Source organism: Desmodus rotundus, chromosome 3, assembly GCF_022682495.2.
Source record: "Desmodus rotundus isolate HL8 chromosome 3, HLdesRot8A.1, whole genome shotgun sequence".
NCBI classification, from domain to species: domain Eukaryota; kingdom Metazoa; phylum Chordata; class Mammalia; order Chiroptera; family Phyllostomidae; genus Desmodus; species Desmodus rotundus.
In genome coordinates this window covers 183,096,300-183,111,092 of record NC_071389.1, presented here as the reverse complement: position 1 = coordinate 183,111,092, position 14,793 = coordinate 183,096,300, and the positions used below count along the sequence as shown (strand labels likewise).

The following is a 14,793-nucleotide window of genomic DNA, read 5'->3' as shown; positions in this document are numbered from 1 at the left end:
ATTCAGCTTTAAAAAGGAACGAAGGACTGATGCGTGCTACAGCGTGGATGGTCTTTGAGAACACTGTGCTAAATTAAATAAGCCAGCCACAGAAGGACCAACATTGCATGATGGCACTTACATAAGGTACGCAGAATAGGCAAAGAGTAGAATCGAGGTACAAACTAGAAGTTACCAAGAGTTGCGGGAGGCGAGAACAAAGATTTCTTATTTAATGGGTACAAAGTATCTACTAGGGATGATGAGAAATTTCTGGAGACGGACAGTGTGGTTGGTTGCACAACACTGTGGATGTACTTAATGCCATTGAGGTGTACGCTTACAGATGTTTAAAATTGTAAACTTTACATTATGTCTATTTTATCACAATGTCATTTTATATTATGTATATTTTATCACTTTTTGCTCCAAAATCTTATTCCTAAGAATTAACTCTAAGAAGATAATGCAGAAGGGTGAAATGTGTATGATACATACTAGAATCTATCACCCTCACAATCCATGAATAAAATCTGGTTGTGTAAGTAAAGCCTGACACAACAAATACATAAAAGAGACTATTATGCAGGCATTAAATACAAGGTGAGCTTTCACCAAAAAAAAAAAAAAAACACATGTCCATAACATTATTATTGAATAAGACAAAGCAAGATATAGGATGCATTATACAGTATGATCCCATTGACATAAAAATTCTGAAGTTTATATATACATGGAACTCATTTAAGATATTCTCCAAAATGTTAATAGTGGTTAGTCTCTGAGATAGATTTGAAATCACCTTAACATTATTCTCTTCATAATTTTCTGTACTAGTTGATTTTTAAACAAAGAATATTTTTAAACAAAATAACATGCTCTTATAAATTCATGTTTACCACTCTTTCACATTAATTAAGAAGGGACAGGCCCTTGATACTTTCGTAATAGATGTTTTCCATTTCCATGGCAACGACACCTGTGAGTCAAATACAGTTTTAAAAGAAATACATACCTCAGACAGTGATGGTGTCTCCCCCTCAGTCAAAAACAGACTTCTTATTTCAAAACAACATTCAATAATCATGTTCTAGAAATGAGAAAACAATGTAGTAAGGTTGATCTTACTGGTAAAATAATAGGTGTTTTAATTATAAGTGATTTATTTCATTTGTGTTTTCTTCTGCATTCGGCTAACTCCCATGTTCAGGTTGAGATCTGGAGGGACTCAGAGGTCACATCCCTTAAGTAATTAGGGTCATTTGAAAAGTACAGGATGGCCACAAAATATAAGACTTAATTTAAAAGAATATATTTTTAGGATTCTTTCCCTGCATTGTCACTGTTAAAATTCATGTTTTATTAGAATAACAGATAAAGTAATTCACACTAAAAATAAGATTTTGAAAAGTCACTTGTCTTCTTAGAAGAGAGGCATGGAAGAGAGTCCAGAAACGGGTTTAAGCAGAGAAGAACGGTTGGGATTGGGAACGAAATGCAAAGAGGAAATGAACAGGAAGCGGGAGTCAGGACCGCATGTTCTCTACTGTTGACGACCCTGCCCGAGCCCTACCGTGTGGACAGAGCTCTGTTGATGTGTACACATCCGACCCTGAGGGGTCCACCCCTCTGCAGGGCTGAATCAGCCAGATTCTCCATCACTGTAATTTCTCATTAGGAAGGACAACAAAGGACAGCTGTAGTTAGTACTGGCCGTGTGAGCTGAGAGGTCCTGATACGGGGTTGGAGAAGGCAGCCACTGGACCAGATGCAAGATGAGTCAGAGGAAGAAAGACAGGAGGTGAACTTGTGCCCCCTGTGGAGCTGAGCACACCCTCGGCTCCTCACTCTCCAGTCCACTTCCCGTGAGACCCAGTGGGTATTGTCTCCAGTCCGTGGCTGTGCATGAGCTTACTTTGTGGACCCTGAAAAATACTGCCTCCCCACCTAGCCTTCTTTTTCACTGGAGCTAGTGTAAGTAGGTTTTCTTCACTTATAATTACCTAGAGGAGTCATAACTCTAATGCTGTCATTGCCAGTATCCATCCCTGAGGGAAGCAACAATTTGCTTTTTGGTAGTGTGTGTGTGTGTGTGTGTGTGTGTGTATAATATGTGTATATTATATATATATTGCATATATACATATATTTAATACATACACACACATATACATATATATATGTAATGGTATTCAGAAATATTAAAGTGGTAAAAGTACATTCATTCTTACATTAGAACTGACCACTGCTGGTTAAAACCTAAAAATAAAAAAGCAAGAAATGGAACTCACAGCCCCATACCATGTTCTGTCCAGGTTTAAATAAATGCATAAACATAAAAAAGATCAAATTTTAGAGTTCCAAAGTTATACCTAATTTATTTATTTTTAGGGAGGGGAAGGGAGGGAGAGAGAGAGGGAGAGAAACATCAATGTGTGGTTGCCTCTCACGTGCCCCCCCCCCCACTGGGGGCCCTGGCCCACAACCCAGGCATGTGCCCTGACTGGCAATCTAACCGGTGACCTTTTGGTTTCCAGGCTGGTACTCAATCCATTGAGCCACATCAGACAGGGCAATTTAATTTAACAAATACATTTAAGGCATTATATTAGGTGCTGTGGAATACAGAGAATACAGGCCCTATCCTCCCAAAGTAACTGAGAAAAATCGATACTTACACAACTAAATGAAATACCAAGTAGAATGTGGTCAGAACATGCATCGTTATGACATGTAAAGGAGCCTGAAGGTAGGAGAGAGTAAGTATAAGCATGACGGACAGGGAAGACTTCCTGGAGAACGGGTCATATGAATAGAAAGTGACCGAGTAGTGGGATTTCACTTGGCGGAGAATGAAGACGAGGGCATTCTGCATGGGGAAGCCCGGTAAGCGGCAACACAGCAGGCATTCAGGGCGCCCAGGGATCTGATGTGGTTTTGCTGTGGGCGGGTACAGGGAGCATGGCAGTGAGAGTGGTGAAAAATAAGGCTGGAGAGCAGACTTACACCAGGACGGGTAAAACCAAGGAACTTGAATTTTGGTGGGTAGGATATTGAGGGAATTCAGGTGCTTTAAAAAGGCAATTCTGGCCACAGTTTAAAGGTGAACTGGACAGTTCTAACTGGGAAGTGAGACTTAAGTGTGAACTTAGAAGGTGAACTTAAATGTCCTCACACGCACACAAAAAATGGTGAACTGGACTGGAAGAGACATGGGAAGGATAAATCAAACTGCTTGTGCAGGAAGTTATCATAGCTAAACGCAGGGCAGCTCCAATGGGACCAAAAAGTATGGAAGGCAAGCGGGATCCCCAGCACTGGCCAGGGAATACCAGTTTCCTCTGACAAACTTTCCGGGCTCCTGGTTCGTTTTGCTAGACAGAGAAGAACACAGTCCACTCCTATACTCCTCTCGTTATATACCTTTCTATGTTTCTAATTGAGTGCTTAGGACTAGCTACTTTTCTCTCTATATGAAATATTTCGATAACATCCACGATGGGTTACTGTCACAACTTCATCAAGACCTATCAAGCGAAACGTTATCATTCACGATTTCACATTAACAGACGAGCAGCAATGTTACCTGATAAATGCCTTGCACTGCCCGTTTCAACATTGATCAAACAGAAATTTCACCTCAACAACATTCTGTTGCCTTGGCATTAGCTGAGGCAAATCACAAACACATGTGAGAAATGGGCGGACTCGATGTTGGGCTGTGAGAGACCTCACGGGACCTCTCGACCACAGAAACAAAGACAGAAAGCACCAGCTCATCCACCCATCTGAAAGGTGCGTGAGGAGAGCCGTAGTTGGTGAGGAACCTGGGAAGACACAGAGTGGCCCTGGCTCAATCCTGCCATTTCTCTGTTAACAAGGAGCATCTTGATTCTGCGATGGATGGGATTCCAAATTACTTCCTAATATAATAAAGCCAATTTTTCAACTTAGTTGAAATCCTCATCACCTTTCACCTACAATATGGGGAAAGCTTCCTAAATTGTTTTTCATGCTCCCAACTCTTACTTTCCTCATCCTTTCCTCATATGCACCAGGGTTATCTTAGTAAAAGGAATGTGGAGCATGAGATGCCCTTCTGGGTGGTGCCCTCCATCCCTCTCCCCCCCGACCCCCGCACACACCCTGTCCTGTAGAACAATGTTCATTCACCATTTATTCATTCAGCATCCATTGAATGCATCCTATGTACCAAAGATTGGTAACAGGAGATGAACAAAACAGGAGAGCCCTTGAGAAGTTCATGGTCGGTGGGAGGAACAGGAGAGACAGACTTCCAGCACTGTGTGAGATCGGAGAGGAGGAAGCGCCCAGTTCCATCCGTCTCTTCAGCCGTATCTCCCACCACATCAACCCTGCACTCTTGCCACAGCACTGGCTCATCGCCCCCAGGCTCTGACATTCAGTTCCATGACTTCCCATCGCATCTCCTGCTGTACGCTCAGTCAGGAATGAGCGTGCCCCACAAGTCTCCGACTAGAAGCTTCACAGGCAAGTAATGGAAAGGCACTAATGACTTACCTACTGGGCAAGACATTGGAGATAAAATGATAAATAAGACCGCTGAGCATGGTAATACAAATTCAAGAGAGAGGAAGAGACACATAAACAGAAAATTGCTGAAGCAATATGCTAGGGGCACAAGGTATTTTGTGGTACAAAAAAGATGACCTTTTAGCTTATAGAAGTTATAAAGTGTTATCTGAGCTATTTAAGCAAATACAAAGTAAGCTCAATTCTCCCTTTCCCTCTCTTTTTCCTCCCCCCCCTACACACACATCAATATAAATAAGATCTAAAAAATAATAAATTAAAATAGTTGGCATCAACAGCCCCACCACTGAGAGGGAAAGATTCCACAACCTAATCCTTTTGAATGGTACAGAATCCAGTAATGGGGGAAATAAGAAAACTAGAAGTCACAGACACTGAAGGGGGGAAGAGGAAATAAACCACTCCACACAGACCGAGTTGGAGGGAAAAGTTTTAGGATTTTGAGCCAAATAAGACAGATGTTGAAGACCGGCTGTGGGTGTCAGAGAGCTATTAAGAGCAAGATAGTTGAGGAAAATAAGACTTTAAAGAAGTTTTGCTGTGTATTCCAAAAGGATTCCTGGTTGAATGTTCTTACAAGAGACTCTATAAAGATTTAGATAGTCTTCAATGGTTTTGAACATCAGACTGATGTTTCTTTAAGTGCCACACTTTGCTGGCTAAAAGAGGGCCACCAGGCAGCTGGCTCATTATGAATGACATCTGGGTACATAGCCAAACTCACACAAAAATTAAGCTCCTCCTTGACATAGACCTAATTGTACTGATTTCTTTATTTCTTATCTTTCCCAAGCCTGGGAAATTTTTGCAAGTAATTGCTTCTCAAAAATAATTCATTAATTGATGCTGATGTCCAATTTTATTTTGTTTTATGTTTTGATAGTACTTTGACATTTGGTATAATTTGACAACATGCTCATTTTAATTGCCTTATACACTCCAGGCATCCCTTACACTTGCTGAGCTAACCTTGGATGACTTTGGTAAACATATTGTAAGCCTTTTGTATCAGTATGCTATCATTCCAAAAAGATGTTTTTGTCTTAAAATCAGGATGGTTTGCATCTTTCATATGCTGTAAAGTGCCTGATGTATTCTGAAGACAGCCCCAAAGCTGTGAATGACAGGTTAAAACAACTCGGCCATTCTGAGCTGGTGTTGTTCATTTTTGAAGAAGGGCATACAAGGTTTTCAAGCCAGAAATGATTGAAACACCTGTTCTGTAGCCCTCCCAATGCATCTTAAATTACTGTTTTATGAAGTTCTTGGCTTATTCCAGACCATAGGGATTTGGGGGGAAAAGAAAAAAGAAAGGGAAAGAAATGGGAAAGAGAACAAGATTTACTCATCCCCATATCAACCAAAAGCACATTTTCTGGACTCTTATGTTTAACCCACCAAAAACCTATACTGTGATAGATATTAATATATTAGATTATAGAGATTATGGAACCCTGTCCAATTCTCCACCAGAATCGATCTCTTCAAGCGTCCTAGTTAACTTCTAATTAGCTCCCAGCGAAGGTTGTCATGACAACGAACTGGCAGATTTAGTCAATGGGATATTATTTGCTATAATCCAAAATCTAGCTGCTTTTTTTTGTTGTTGTTAAGTGCTGCTTAGTATATTGGAAAAATGAAAAGTTTGTATGTTCCTTCCATTTCTCAACTTTCAAATGTTATGAACTAATTATTTTGCTGATTCACCCAAATACTAGCTTTTCTCCCATTTAATGACATTCTGTCTTATAAAAAACTAACAGAACTAAAACCCATCTAAAAATGCCCTACTTAAAGTGGAAGAAGCACTTTGTAAGTTGGATAATAGAATAAATTCAAAAATACAGAGGACAATGCCAGGACAGAAGACAGTTTTTCTACTCAAGGACTGATCGCTCCCCATATGCCATTCTAGTCAGGACGTGAGAGCAGGCCTCACGCCTTGTGAAGGCAGACCGGTCCTCTGGACTCCTCCCTCTGCCCTGCTCCCCAGCCCCCATTTATTCCGAATTTGCTTGTGCACAGAGTCCCCCTCTTGGCTCAGATACTGGGCTCATTGTGAGCAATCTTGTATCTACATCTGAACCCCAGGGAGATTCTGATGACTCTCATTCCAACCAAGGGGCTCCTCTCTCCAGCTCGGAGCAGTATTTGAGTGAAAGGATCATTTTTTCTTTTTATCCTCACGGGAGGACATTTTTTCATGACTTTTAGAAAGAGAGAGAAATGGAGGGAGGCAGGGAGGGAGGGTAGCAAAGAGAAAGAAACATCGATGTGAGAGAGAAACATGGCTGGTTGCCTTTTCATATGCACCCCAACTGGGGATCAAACCCACAGCCTGGGTATGTGCCCTGACTGGGAATCGAACCTGCGAACTTTTGGTCTGTGGGGTGACACTGAAGCCAAATGAGCCATAGTAGCCAGGGCAAAAGGATCATTTTCAGAAATGAGAGTAAAACTAGTCCCAGGAAAGGTCCTTAGTCCCATAAAGCTGAGTGGCAGCGCACACCCTAGAATCCTTGTTTTTCCAGACACTCGCTCTCCTGTCTTACAGGCAATCTGAGCTGAAAAGACAAATGCAAGGGAAAGTAATCATCTTCCACATATAACCCATACAGTAATGAACAGAGTCAAAGATGATTTCAGCAAAGAATAATCTAGAACATGGCTCAAAGACAATCTGATAAGTCTGGTCTGTGATGGAAAAATTGTGATCATAAGTGATCTACAAAAGAAGCGCAGAAATGAAATGAGAGCTCAGTTCTTCTTGAAAATAGACATGAAAGGGCAACTGTGCAATTTAGGAAAAGAATTATGTACAGTATATATGAAATTTCATGAGTTTGAGATAGCTGATTTATTGGGAGATTTATTATTAGTACTCAGTATGTCATCAATATCATTAAGTGCCTGGTAATTCATGCTGTAACATTTGAGGACACTGGAAAAGATGTGTAACTAAAATTCTAAGGCATCGGTTCTGTGCCAAATGCACACACAGAGCACTGGAGACGTAAATACTGGGAAGCTGCATGTTGCAAAGGCTAACTGTTCGTGCTGGTGAATCCTCTTGCCACTGGGCTTGTTGCTTTCACAATAATGAAAAACGCACTCACTCTGCCGGTAAATTCACAGTGAAAACATGCCAACAAGTATACTCTGAAAATCAGGAGATTTGCCAGCTTTTACATTTTTACACAGTGAGTGCCTCGATGAGGTAAGCAAGAAAACAAAATGAGCCATACCAATGATATTCTCTAAGAATATTATTGTTGGTAATCAATTGAACATAACCTAGCAGAAAGCGATTTAAGAAAAAAGATACAACAGACTAAAAAGAAAGGGAAGATCCTAGGAGATTTCAGAGAAGAAAATCAGAGATGGGCCCCCAGTGGCTGGAATTCATTCAGTACAAGTTGGGCAGAAGACTGCTTCTTTTCATTGCTGTTTCATGGTGTACAGCCATTTGATTTTTTAAAAAACGATCACGGTAACTACAGAATACTCATATATATCTCAAGAAACTGGGTTAAGGTACAAATGGAAAGTCACAGAGCAAGTACTTAGGAAAAACCACGTATTCCCTGCTCCTCTATTTCCATAGACAGTTAGGAATTCCCACTCCACTGCTGAAGGAGGGACGCTTCCAGCTGTCTTTGGACCCCTCACTAATTCACTGCCGGGAGTGCGGAGTGACTGATCTGGTTGGTGAGTTTGAGAAAAGCAACAGACCATGTTAGGCCCAGCCCCTCTTGGGCAATCTTTGCTTATATTTTTGGAGGCACCCTGCCTGCAGGACTGTCATCCTCCACTCCTCAGGGCAGTAAGCCTGGCTGGGGGCACAAGGGCAGTGGGGGCATCTTATGGTCACAGGTGTGCTAGGTGACTGTGTGACTAGGTGGGTAAGTCTGGCTAACTCAGCGGCAAAGTATTAATAAGCTCATATTTGGCCACAGACCTAAAGCCATGTTTGGTAATCAGCTTTATTAGTAGTGATGCTGCCATTTTGATCTCCACGTATCCATTTCCTGTGCCCCACTTCTCAGTGGGTTGAGAGCTCAGGAGGAATAGAAGAGAAACAACCCCCTCCTCTGAAGCACTAGCATCAGTCGTCATAATAACCACTCCATGGTGTGAACTCTGTGAGCACATTCATAACACATTGTAAGGATAGTATCTTTTTAATGAGGAAAAACATACGCATAGAAAAGTCTGAAAGATACATGCTTACCTGTATTTTCTGGGTTTTATTCACACATTATTTGGGTAATAAAAATGTTCAAATAATAAACATAGAGTGAAAAATTAAAAGCAATGTTACAACGTTACACAGCATTGTTTCTTCAGGTTCACAGTTATGTCTGAATGATTTCTCTACACTGGCTTTGTTTTCATGCACCGTAAGATTCTTAAAATTGGTATGCTTAGAACTTTGAAGGAAGCACTACTTATGTGTCCCAAAGGGTCACACCTGCTACTCTACATAGAGAAAACAGGGTGCAGAAGAACCACAAAGTTCAAGTAGAGCTACACAGTTCTGCTCTGAGGAAGTAAAAAAAGAATTTAAGAAGGATGTATGCATAACGATGTCCACCCTGCAGCAGCAATGTAATTTTCCATCATTCCATAACTTACTTTCATTTCACTATCAATTGGTTTCTCTTGCATTTCTTGGATTTCAGGTATGTTTTCATCTGCAGTAACTTCGGGAGTTGCTGGCAATAATATTTCAGCTATTTGCGTGAGATTAGACAGTTTCTCGTGAATTGAAATAACGCTGAAAATAACAAATATACATGTATTTTATTTGAAAAGGTAAGAAGGGCATTCATTTATTCCAAGAATCAATAATATGTGTAAAGTAAGTCCTTACGTATTTAACATTTAGATTCTGTTATTCCTAAACATAATCAATTCACAATTATTCCTTCATTCAAGAAACACGAGAAAAGGGAGACGATTCTGACTTGCACAATGTGTATGAGCTAGCTATACACTCAGGCAGATACATAATTACACACTGGCCACGGCACAAAGAAAACTGTACCTAACCAACATACTGCTGAAGATGAAAACTAAGAAAATAAACATCTACATGGGCAAACCAACTCCAGGCAGTGACAAAAGATTTACTCCTGCGTCAGCCCTGATGCCATCCTATGATGGTCTCTGGCTGACCTGAAGGTAAGAATTATGACAAGTTCGCAATGGCTCTAAAAAATACAATCAATGAGCCCACAACACTGAGGTGTGTTGTGTGGGGAGTGGAGAGTCAGGAGAAAAATCAGGACAGAAGGAAAAGTAAAAGCCAAGGAGGAGGGCAGAGGACCCGGTGTCAACTGTGCTGCAGACGGAAGGCTTCCGGAGCCGCGGGCCACTGGCCAGTGGATGCACGGAAGGCAGAGGGGAGACAGCAGATGGAAAAACCCTGGAGGAACTGAAGGAGGAAGAGCTGCATGGCCAACCATGATGCAGGCACAGTGTCCGAGTGCCTGCCTACAAGTGTGGGTAATGCAAGTGTCCGTGTCCAGGGAAGGAGGGAATATTTCATGAGAAAGAACTAAATGACCCAACAGAGCAAACTGGCATCAGGAAAATTTTTATTCAGGAATTTTAGTTCTGCACAGTGCCCTCTCATGTTGCCTTACCAAGGATGATCAACAAGAGCAGTTCTCCACAAACTGACCTTGTCCTGACCCTCCTAAGAGCACAGGGATGCCTCGCTGGGTGGGAGGAACAGTCCATTTTCACGGTGCCACCAAGGGACAGAGCAGATGAAAGGCTGTCAGCCACCCTTCTCCGTGATGGCCTCATGGATGGGGCACGTCCCTAACCTGAGCAACCCTACCGTTGATCATGAACACACCATAGTGAAGAACATTTTGGAATAAAAAAATCCTGTCAGTCTTATTACCTTATTACCTGCAGAAATTTTTATCATGTGGCTTGGAAAAAACATCTCGCCATGTTTCTGAATGTAAAAGGCAAGCGTTAACTTCCTAGTTTTGTTGCTCTGATGGTATATGACCTGTGTCTAGATTTTCTGTTGAAAGCAAAGAAAGAAAGGAAGGAAGGAAGGAAGGAAGGAAAAAAGAAAGAAAAGTTGCCCAATAATTGAAAGAAGCTCTTGAAACATCTCTTGTTTTATTCTCTTTTGTTCCAAGGCCAAAAAGAGTCCTTTGAAATGAAAATCATGGAGCGTGAACAGCACTCTCCAGCAAAGCCCCAAGTCTCTGTTCCCCAAGCACCTACTGGGTGCCGAGCAGGACAATGGCTGACACTGACGACACAGGACTTAGTAATGAGACTGGACCTTTCAAAGTACATGCATACATTGTCTAGCCTGACCCTAACAGTAACCTTAATGTGGGCAGAACGGGTATTATTCCCATCTCACAAGTGACATTATGGAGGCTGGGGTCATATGGGCAAATCACAGTGGGATCAAAACTAATATAACCGAGCAATGAAAAGGATGGAAAACAAAAAGGAGCTTGGTAACGTGAAATAGAAAAAAAGAGAAACCATGCATGAGCACGTGAGGGGTATTGCCTGTTTGATGGGGAGGGGAAAGCAACCTAGCTGGGCCCGAGACGTTTGACCAGGGAACAGTCTTGAACAGGTTAGGTAAAAAGAAAGGGTAAGACAAGTGATACGGTGGAGTCTGGCCTTAACTTTGCAACCCAATTCAAAGTCACACTAAGTTACTTCTCAAATTCATCCCAAATATACTACAGGCAACATCCTGTACCCTCTATAAACTTCATCAAGTGTCAGGAACTGTTCCTCCAATGACCTTCAGTACTATTATCGTTATTCCCATTTTACTGGAGTGGAGACTGAGGCACAGACAGGATAAGGAACCTGCTCAGGGCTGCAAAGGCAGTTCAGGGGCGCAGCTGGCGCTTGGACCAAAGCAGCATGGATCCAGCCTGTGAGCTCTTAACCACTGCAGTATCATACTCCTCCGAAAGGAGGATTTTTTAATAAAAACGTCTTGTAAAAATTCTCCTAGGGTTCACCTTGGATGCTACTGAAACGGCTTGTTCTCACGACAACATCAACAGTGAAAGCTAGAGTGGCAGGTGATCCAGCTTTACTTGCCTGTTCAGGGGAACCCAGAAAGAGCCGACGCAGCCACTGCTGTGGTTGCTGGAGTTCTCGTCTGGAACCTTTAGGGACTTCAAGTTATGCGCATACAGCAATAAAACCTACAAGAAGATTAAAAGGCATGTATCATGAGACACCAAAATTATACTTTGCTTCAAGAAGTGCGTATCACTTCTTAAAGTAACATCATTAAACTTGAAAAGTTTTTCTTTGAGGCTTTTTGTTCAACTCCCTTAAAAGAAGAAATGAACAGGAATTGTGCAAAGTTATGAGATGAAAAGAAGTGCTCTTTGGTACCAACATTGTATTATTTCTGAAGAGTGACATTTCTTACTGCCAGTAAGTTTAAATCTCAGCCTTTGAAAGCCCTCCACAAGAAGTTCCAAATGCATGCCTGGTAAACATCTAACTTTGTGTCTTGTCACTTCTCAAATTGCCTTTTTCCCACAGTAGCCATAGCTGCTCCTCTGTATTCATTTATGCTGTTCCCTTCCCTGCTTTCCATTCATTCAATACACAGTCTCCACCTCCGAGACGAAACTTCTCCTAAGGACTCAGGCTCTAGCAGGTTCCCTGGTGTTTAGATTCTGACAATTCTTAGGATCGGTCCTACACGATACAACATCTATTTACAGTCATGGAGTAATAGAACTTGAGGGTCACGGACCCTTGGAGATGATCTGCTCTACGTCCCTCGCTGCAGATATAACAAAGCTGAGGCCCAGGGCTGCCAGACAAAACTGACTAGTTAAGTGCATGCTATTATCTCTGCTTCCTCACAAATCAAGTGAATATAAGAGTAAAGGGAGTTTTTTAAAAAGGCATAAATCCATAAAGACAGAACAAGAGGCAAGGCAGACGACAGGCTAACACGGAATGGTGGAACGCATGTGGAAGACGCAGCTGACTGGGCAGAGAGGAAAGGCTGTCCTGACTGCAGGGGGGTTGCCAACAACTGGCATCGGGCACTGGAGGCACCGGGGACTGGAGGCATCGGGGACTGGAGGCATCGGGGACTGGAGGCATCGGGGACTGGAGGCACCGGGGGTCTTAGACAACCTCCTTCGCATCCTTTCCCTGAGTGCATATCCCCGGGAGACTCCTGCCTTCCATTGTCTCCTCCCCGCTGGCTGAACTTTTCCATTGTGCTCTCTGTGGAGGTAGAAGAGATCTATGCTCAGGAACATCAGGTACAGGGTGAGGTGCTGAACTGGAAACACTGGAATTAAGTGAAAGTCTATTTTAAGCAAGAGCTATCTCCTTGCCCAGCTCTAGCCCCCTCCCCGCACACCCCATCCCACTTCCAGAATGTAGGAAGCCAGACAAGAGTCTAAAAGTGTTCTCCTACAGGAAACTGACCGAAGAGAAAAGACCTACAGATACTGATGTTTCAGCATCCTCCAATGAAACTGCTGGCTCCTGCAATTACCCTACAATGAGGCCCATCCATCAGTAAGCTTGACCTGACACGCTTCTTAGTGTCTCCAACGTGAATGGACAGCCAGCAGTCACTAGACATGAAATGAATGGCAGCAACCAAAACTAACATAAGAAAGGAACTTGTAGCATCAGTGACAAGACAGAGAGCAAAGAAAACTTCAATGAAACTGTAATCAGTAGCCTCGGAGAGAAGAAAGACAATATTACATCTGTGAGATGAGAACACAGAGCTATTAACCTCAAACAGTAAAAACATGAGAAAGCGCTCTTAAAAATTAAAATATATAATCATAACAAGTAAATAATCAATAAAAGATTTGAAGACTAGAGAGTAAACCTAAATTTAAAAACATAAACAGGGGAGAATAAGAAAAGTAAACAATCTAATAACATTCAATAGCTGAATATTAGAAGTTCCAGAAGGTACAGAGATAATCAGATAGAGAAAATTATCAACAAAAACAAAATCTCCATTAACTGAAGCATACACTTTTAAGATGGAAAAGGGCACCCAAAGTATCTAGCACGAGGGATGAAAGACTCAAACCAAAGCACACCATGGAATTTCAGAACACATGGAGGGACATCCCCAGGGCTCGCAGAGGAGAAACGTCAAAGAAGCAGGAGTCAGAAGGAGGAGTCAGCTCTCAACAGTGCTGCAGACTGCCAGACACAGTGCAGCGATGCCCCCTACCTTTGGGGGGGAAATAATTTTCAACCTATCGTTTTATGCCTAAAAAACCCCAAGGAACTAGGCATTAAAATTACGACCTTTTGTCAGACATTTCAGGTCTTTTGACGTTCTGTGGCAAGCTCTGTCGAAACCCTGTCAGCATCTCAAGGGACTGCAGTCAATATATTGGCCACTGGCCACACCTAGACGAAATGTACTAAGAATTAACTGAGACCTGTCCTCGGGCCTGAACACACTGTGGGTCAGCCTGTGCCACCCAGTCGGTATTTTCTGCTTAGTTAGTAAGCAATTGAGTTATACGTGTATTATAAAGAAATCAACAGTAAGAATTAGCAGACTTAGCTTCCCATTTTTATTTTTGCCACTGATGAGTTGTGGCATTCATTGCTCAAGCCCATACAGGACTTGGCTTCATGATCTGTAAAATGAGTGTTGAACTCAGTTCACGTTCTCTTGGGTTTTTTTCCGATCTGAAATTTGACTTGCGTGGTATTAAGAGAAGTCTCCAGAAAACACTGAAATTGTTCAAAAGATGTTTAGTTTGTAACAAAGTTCTAGCGAAGAGCTTACAGTGTGGTTCTACTAGATTCTCCTAAAGATAACTTTGTCAAACGGAATAATGTAATGTGTGCCCCGACACTTGAGAAGTTAAACTTTTCCAAGTTATAAACTTAACTCTGAAGTATCATGGCATGGAATATGTAGCCCTCCAAGTTATCTAAAACTTTCATATCCAAATCCCTGGCCCCAGCATTTCTAATCTGCTGCCTCCAGCATCCTTAGCTCCTGCTGGTATTTCTGCTTCAGAGTAGCAGATAAACTAGAGTGGACTGAGAGGATGAATTAGTGATGTTAACTTAGAGTGTTATCCAATGACCCTCTAAGGCCCTGGAAACTCCAAAGCCTGAAGTCAGATGTTAATTTTCATTACCATCCTTTCGCGAGTCGAGAAGCGCCTGCAGCCAGGACCATCCTCTGAAGACTCAACACAGCAC

At 42.1% G+C, this 14,793-nt stretch overlaps 1 protein-coding gene across 7 annotated transcripts in view; it reads right to left on the bottom strand.

Annotated features, from left to right (window-relative positions):
- CFAP54 (cilia and flagella associated protein 54) overlaps nucleotides 1–14,793 on the bottom strand; it is a 245,242-nt gene that overhangs the window by 20,580 nt on the left and 209,869 nt on the right. For all 7 annotated transcript variants that reach the window (XM_053921909.2, XM_024579348.3, XM_053921907.2 and 4 more), the window contains 3 exons: nucleotides 11,659–11,765; nucleotides 9,190–9,331; nucleotides 995–1,069 (listed from right to left, as the gene is read on the bottom strand). In XM_053921909.2, coding sequence (XP_053777884.1) covers nucleotides 995–1,069; nucleotides 9,190–9,331; nucleotides 11,659–11,765 — 324 coding nt within the window. The remainder of the gene's footprint in view (nucleotides 1–994; nucleotides 1,070–9,189; nucleotides 9,332–11,658; nucleotides 11,766–14,793) is intronic.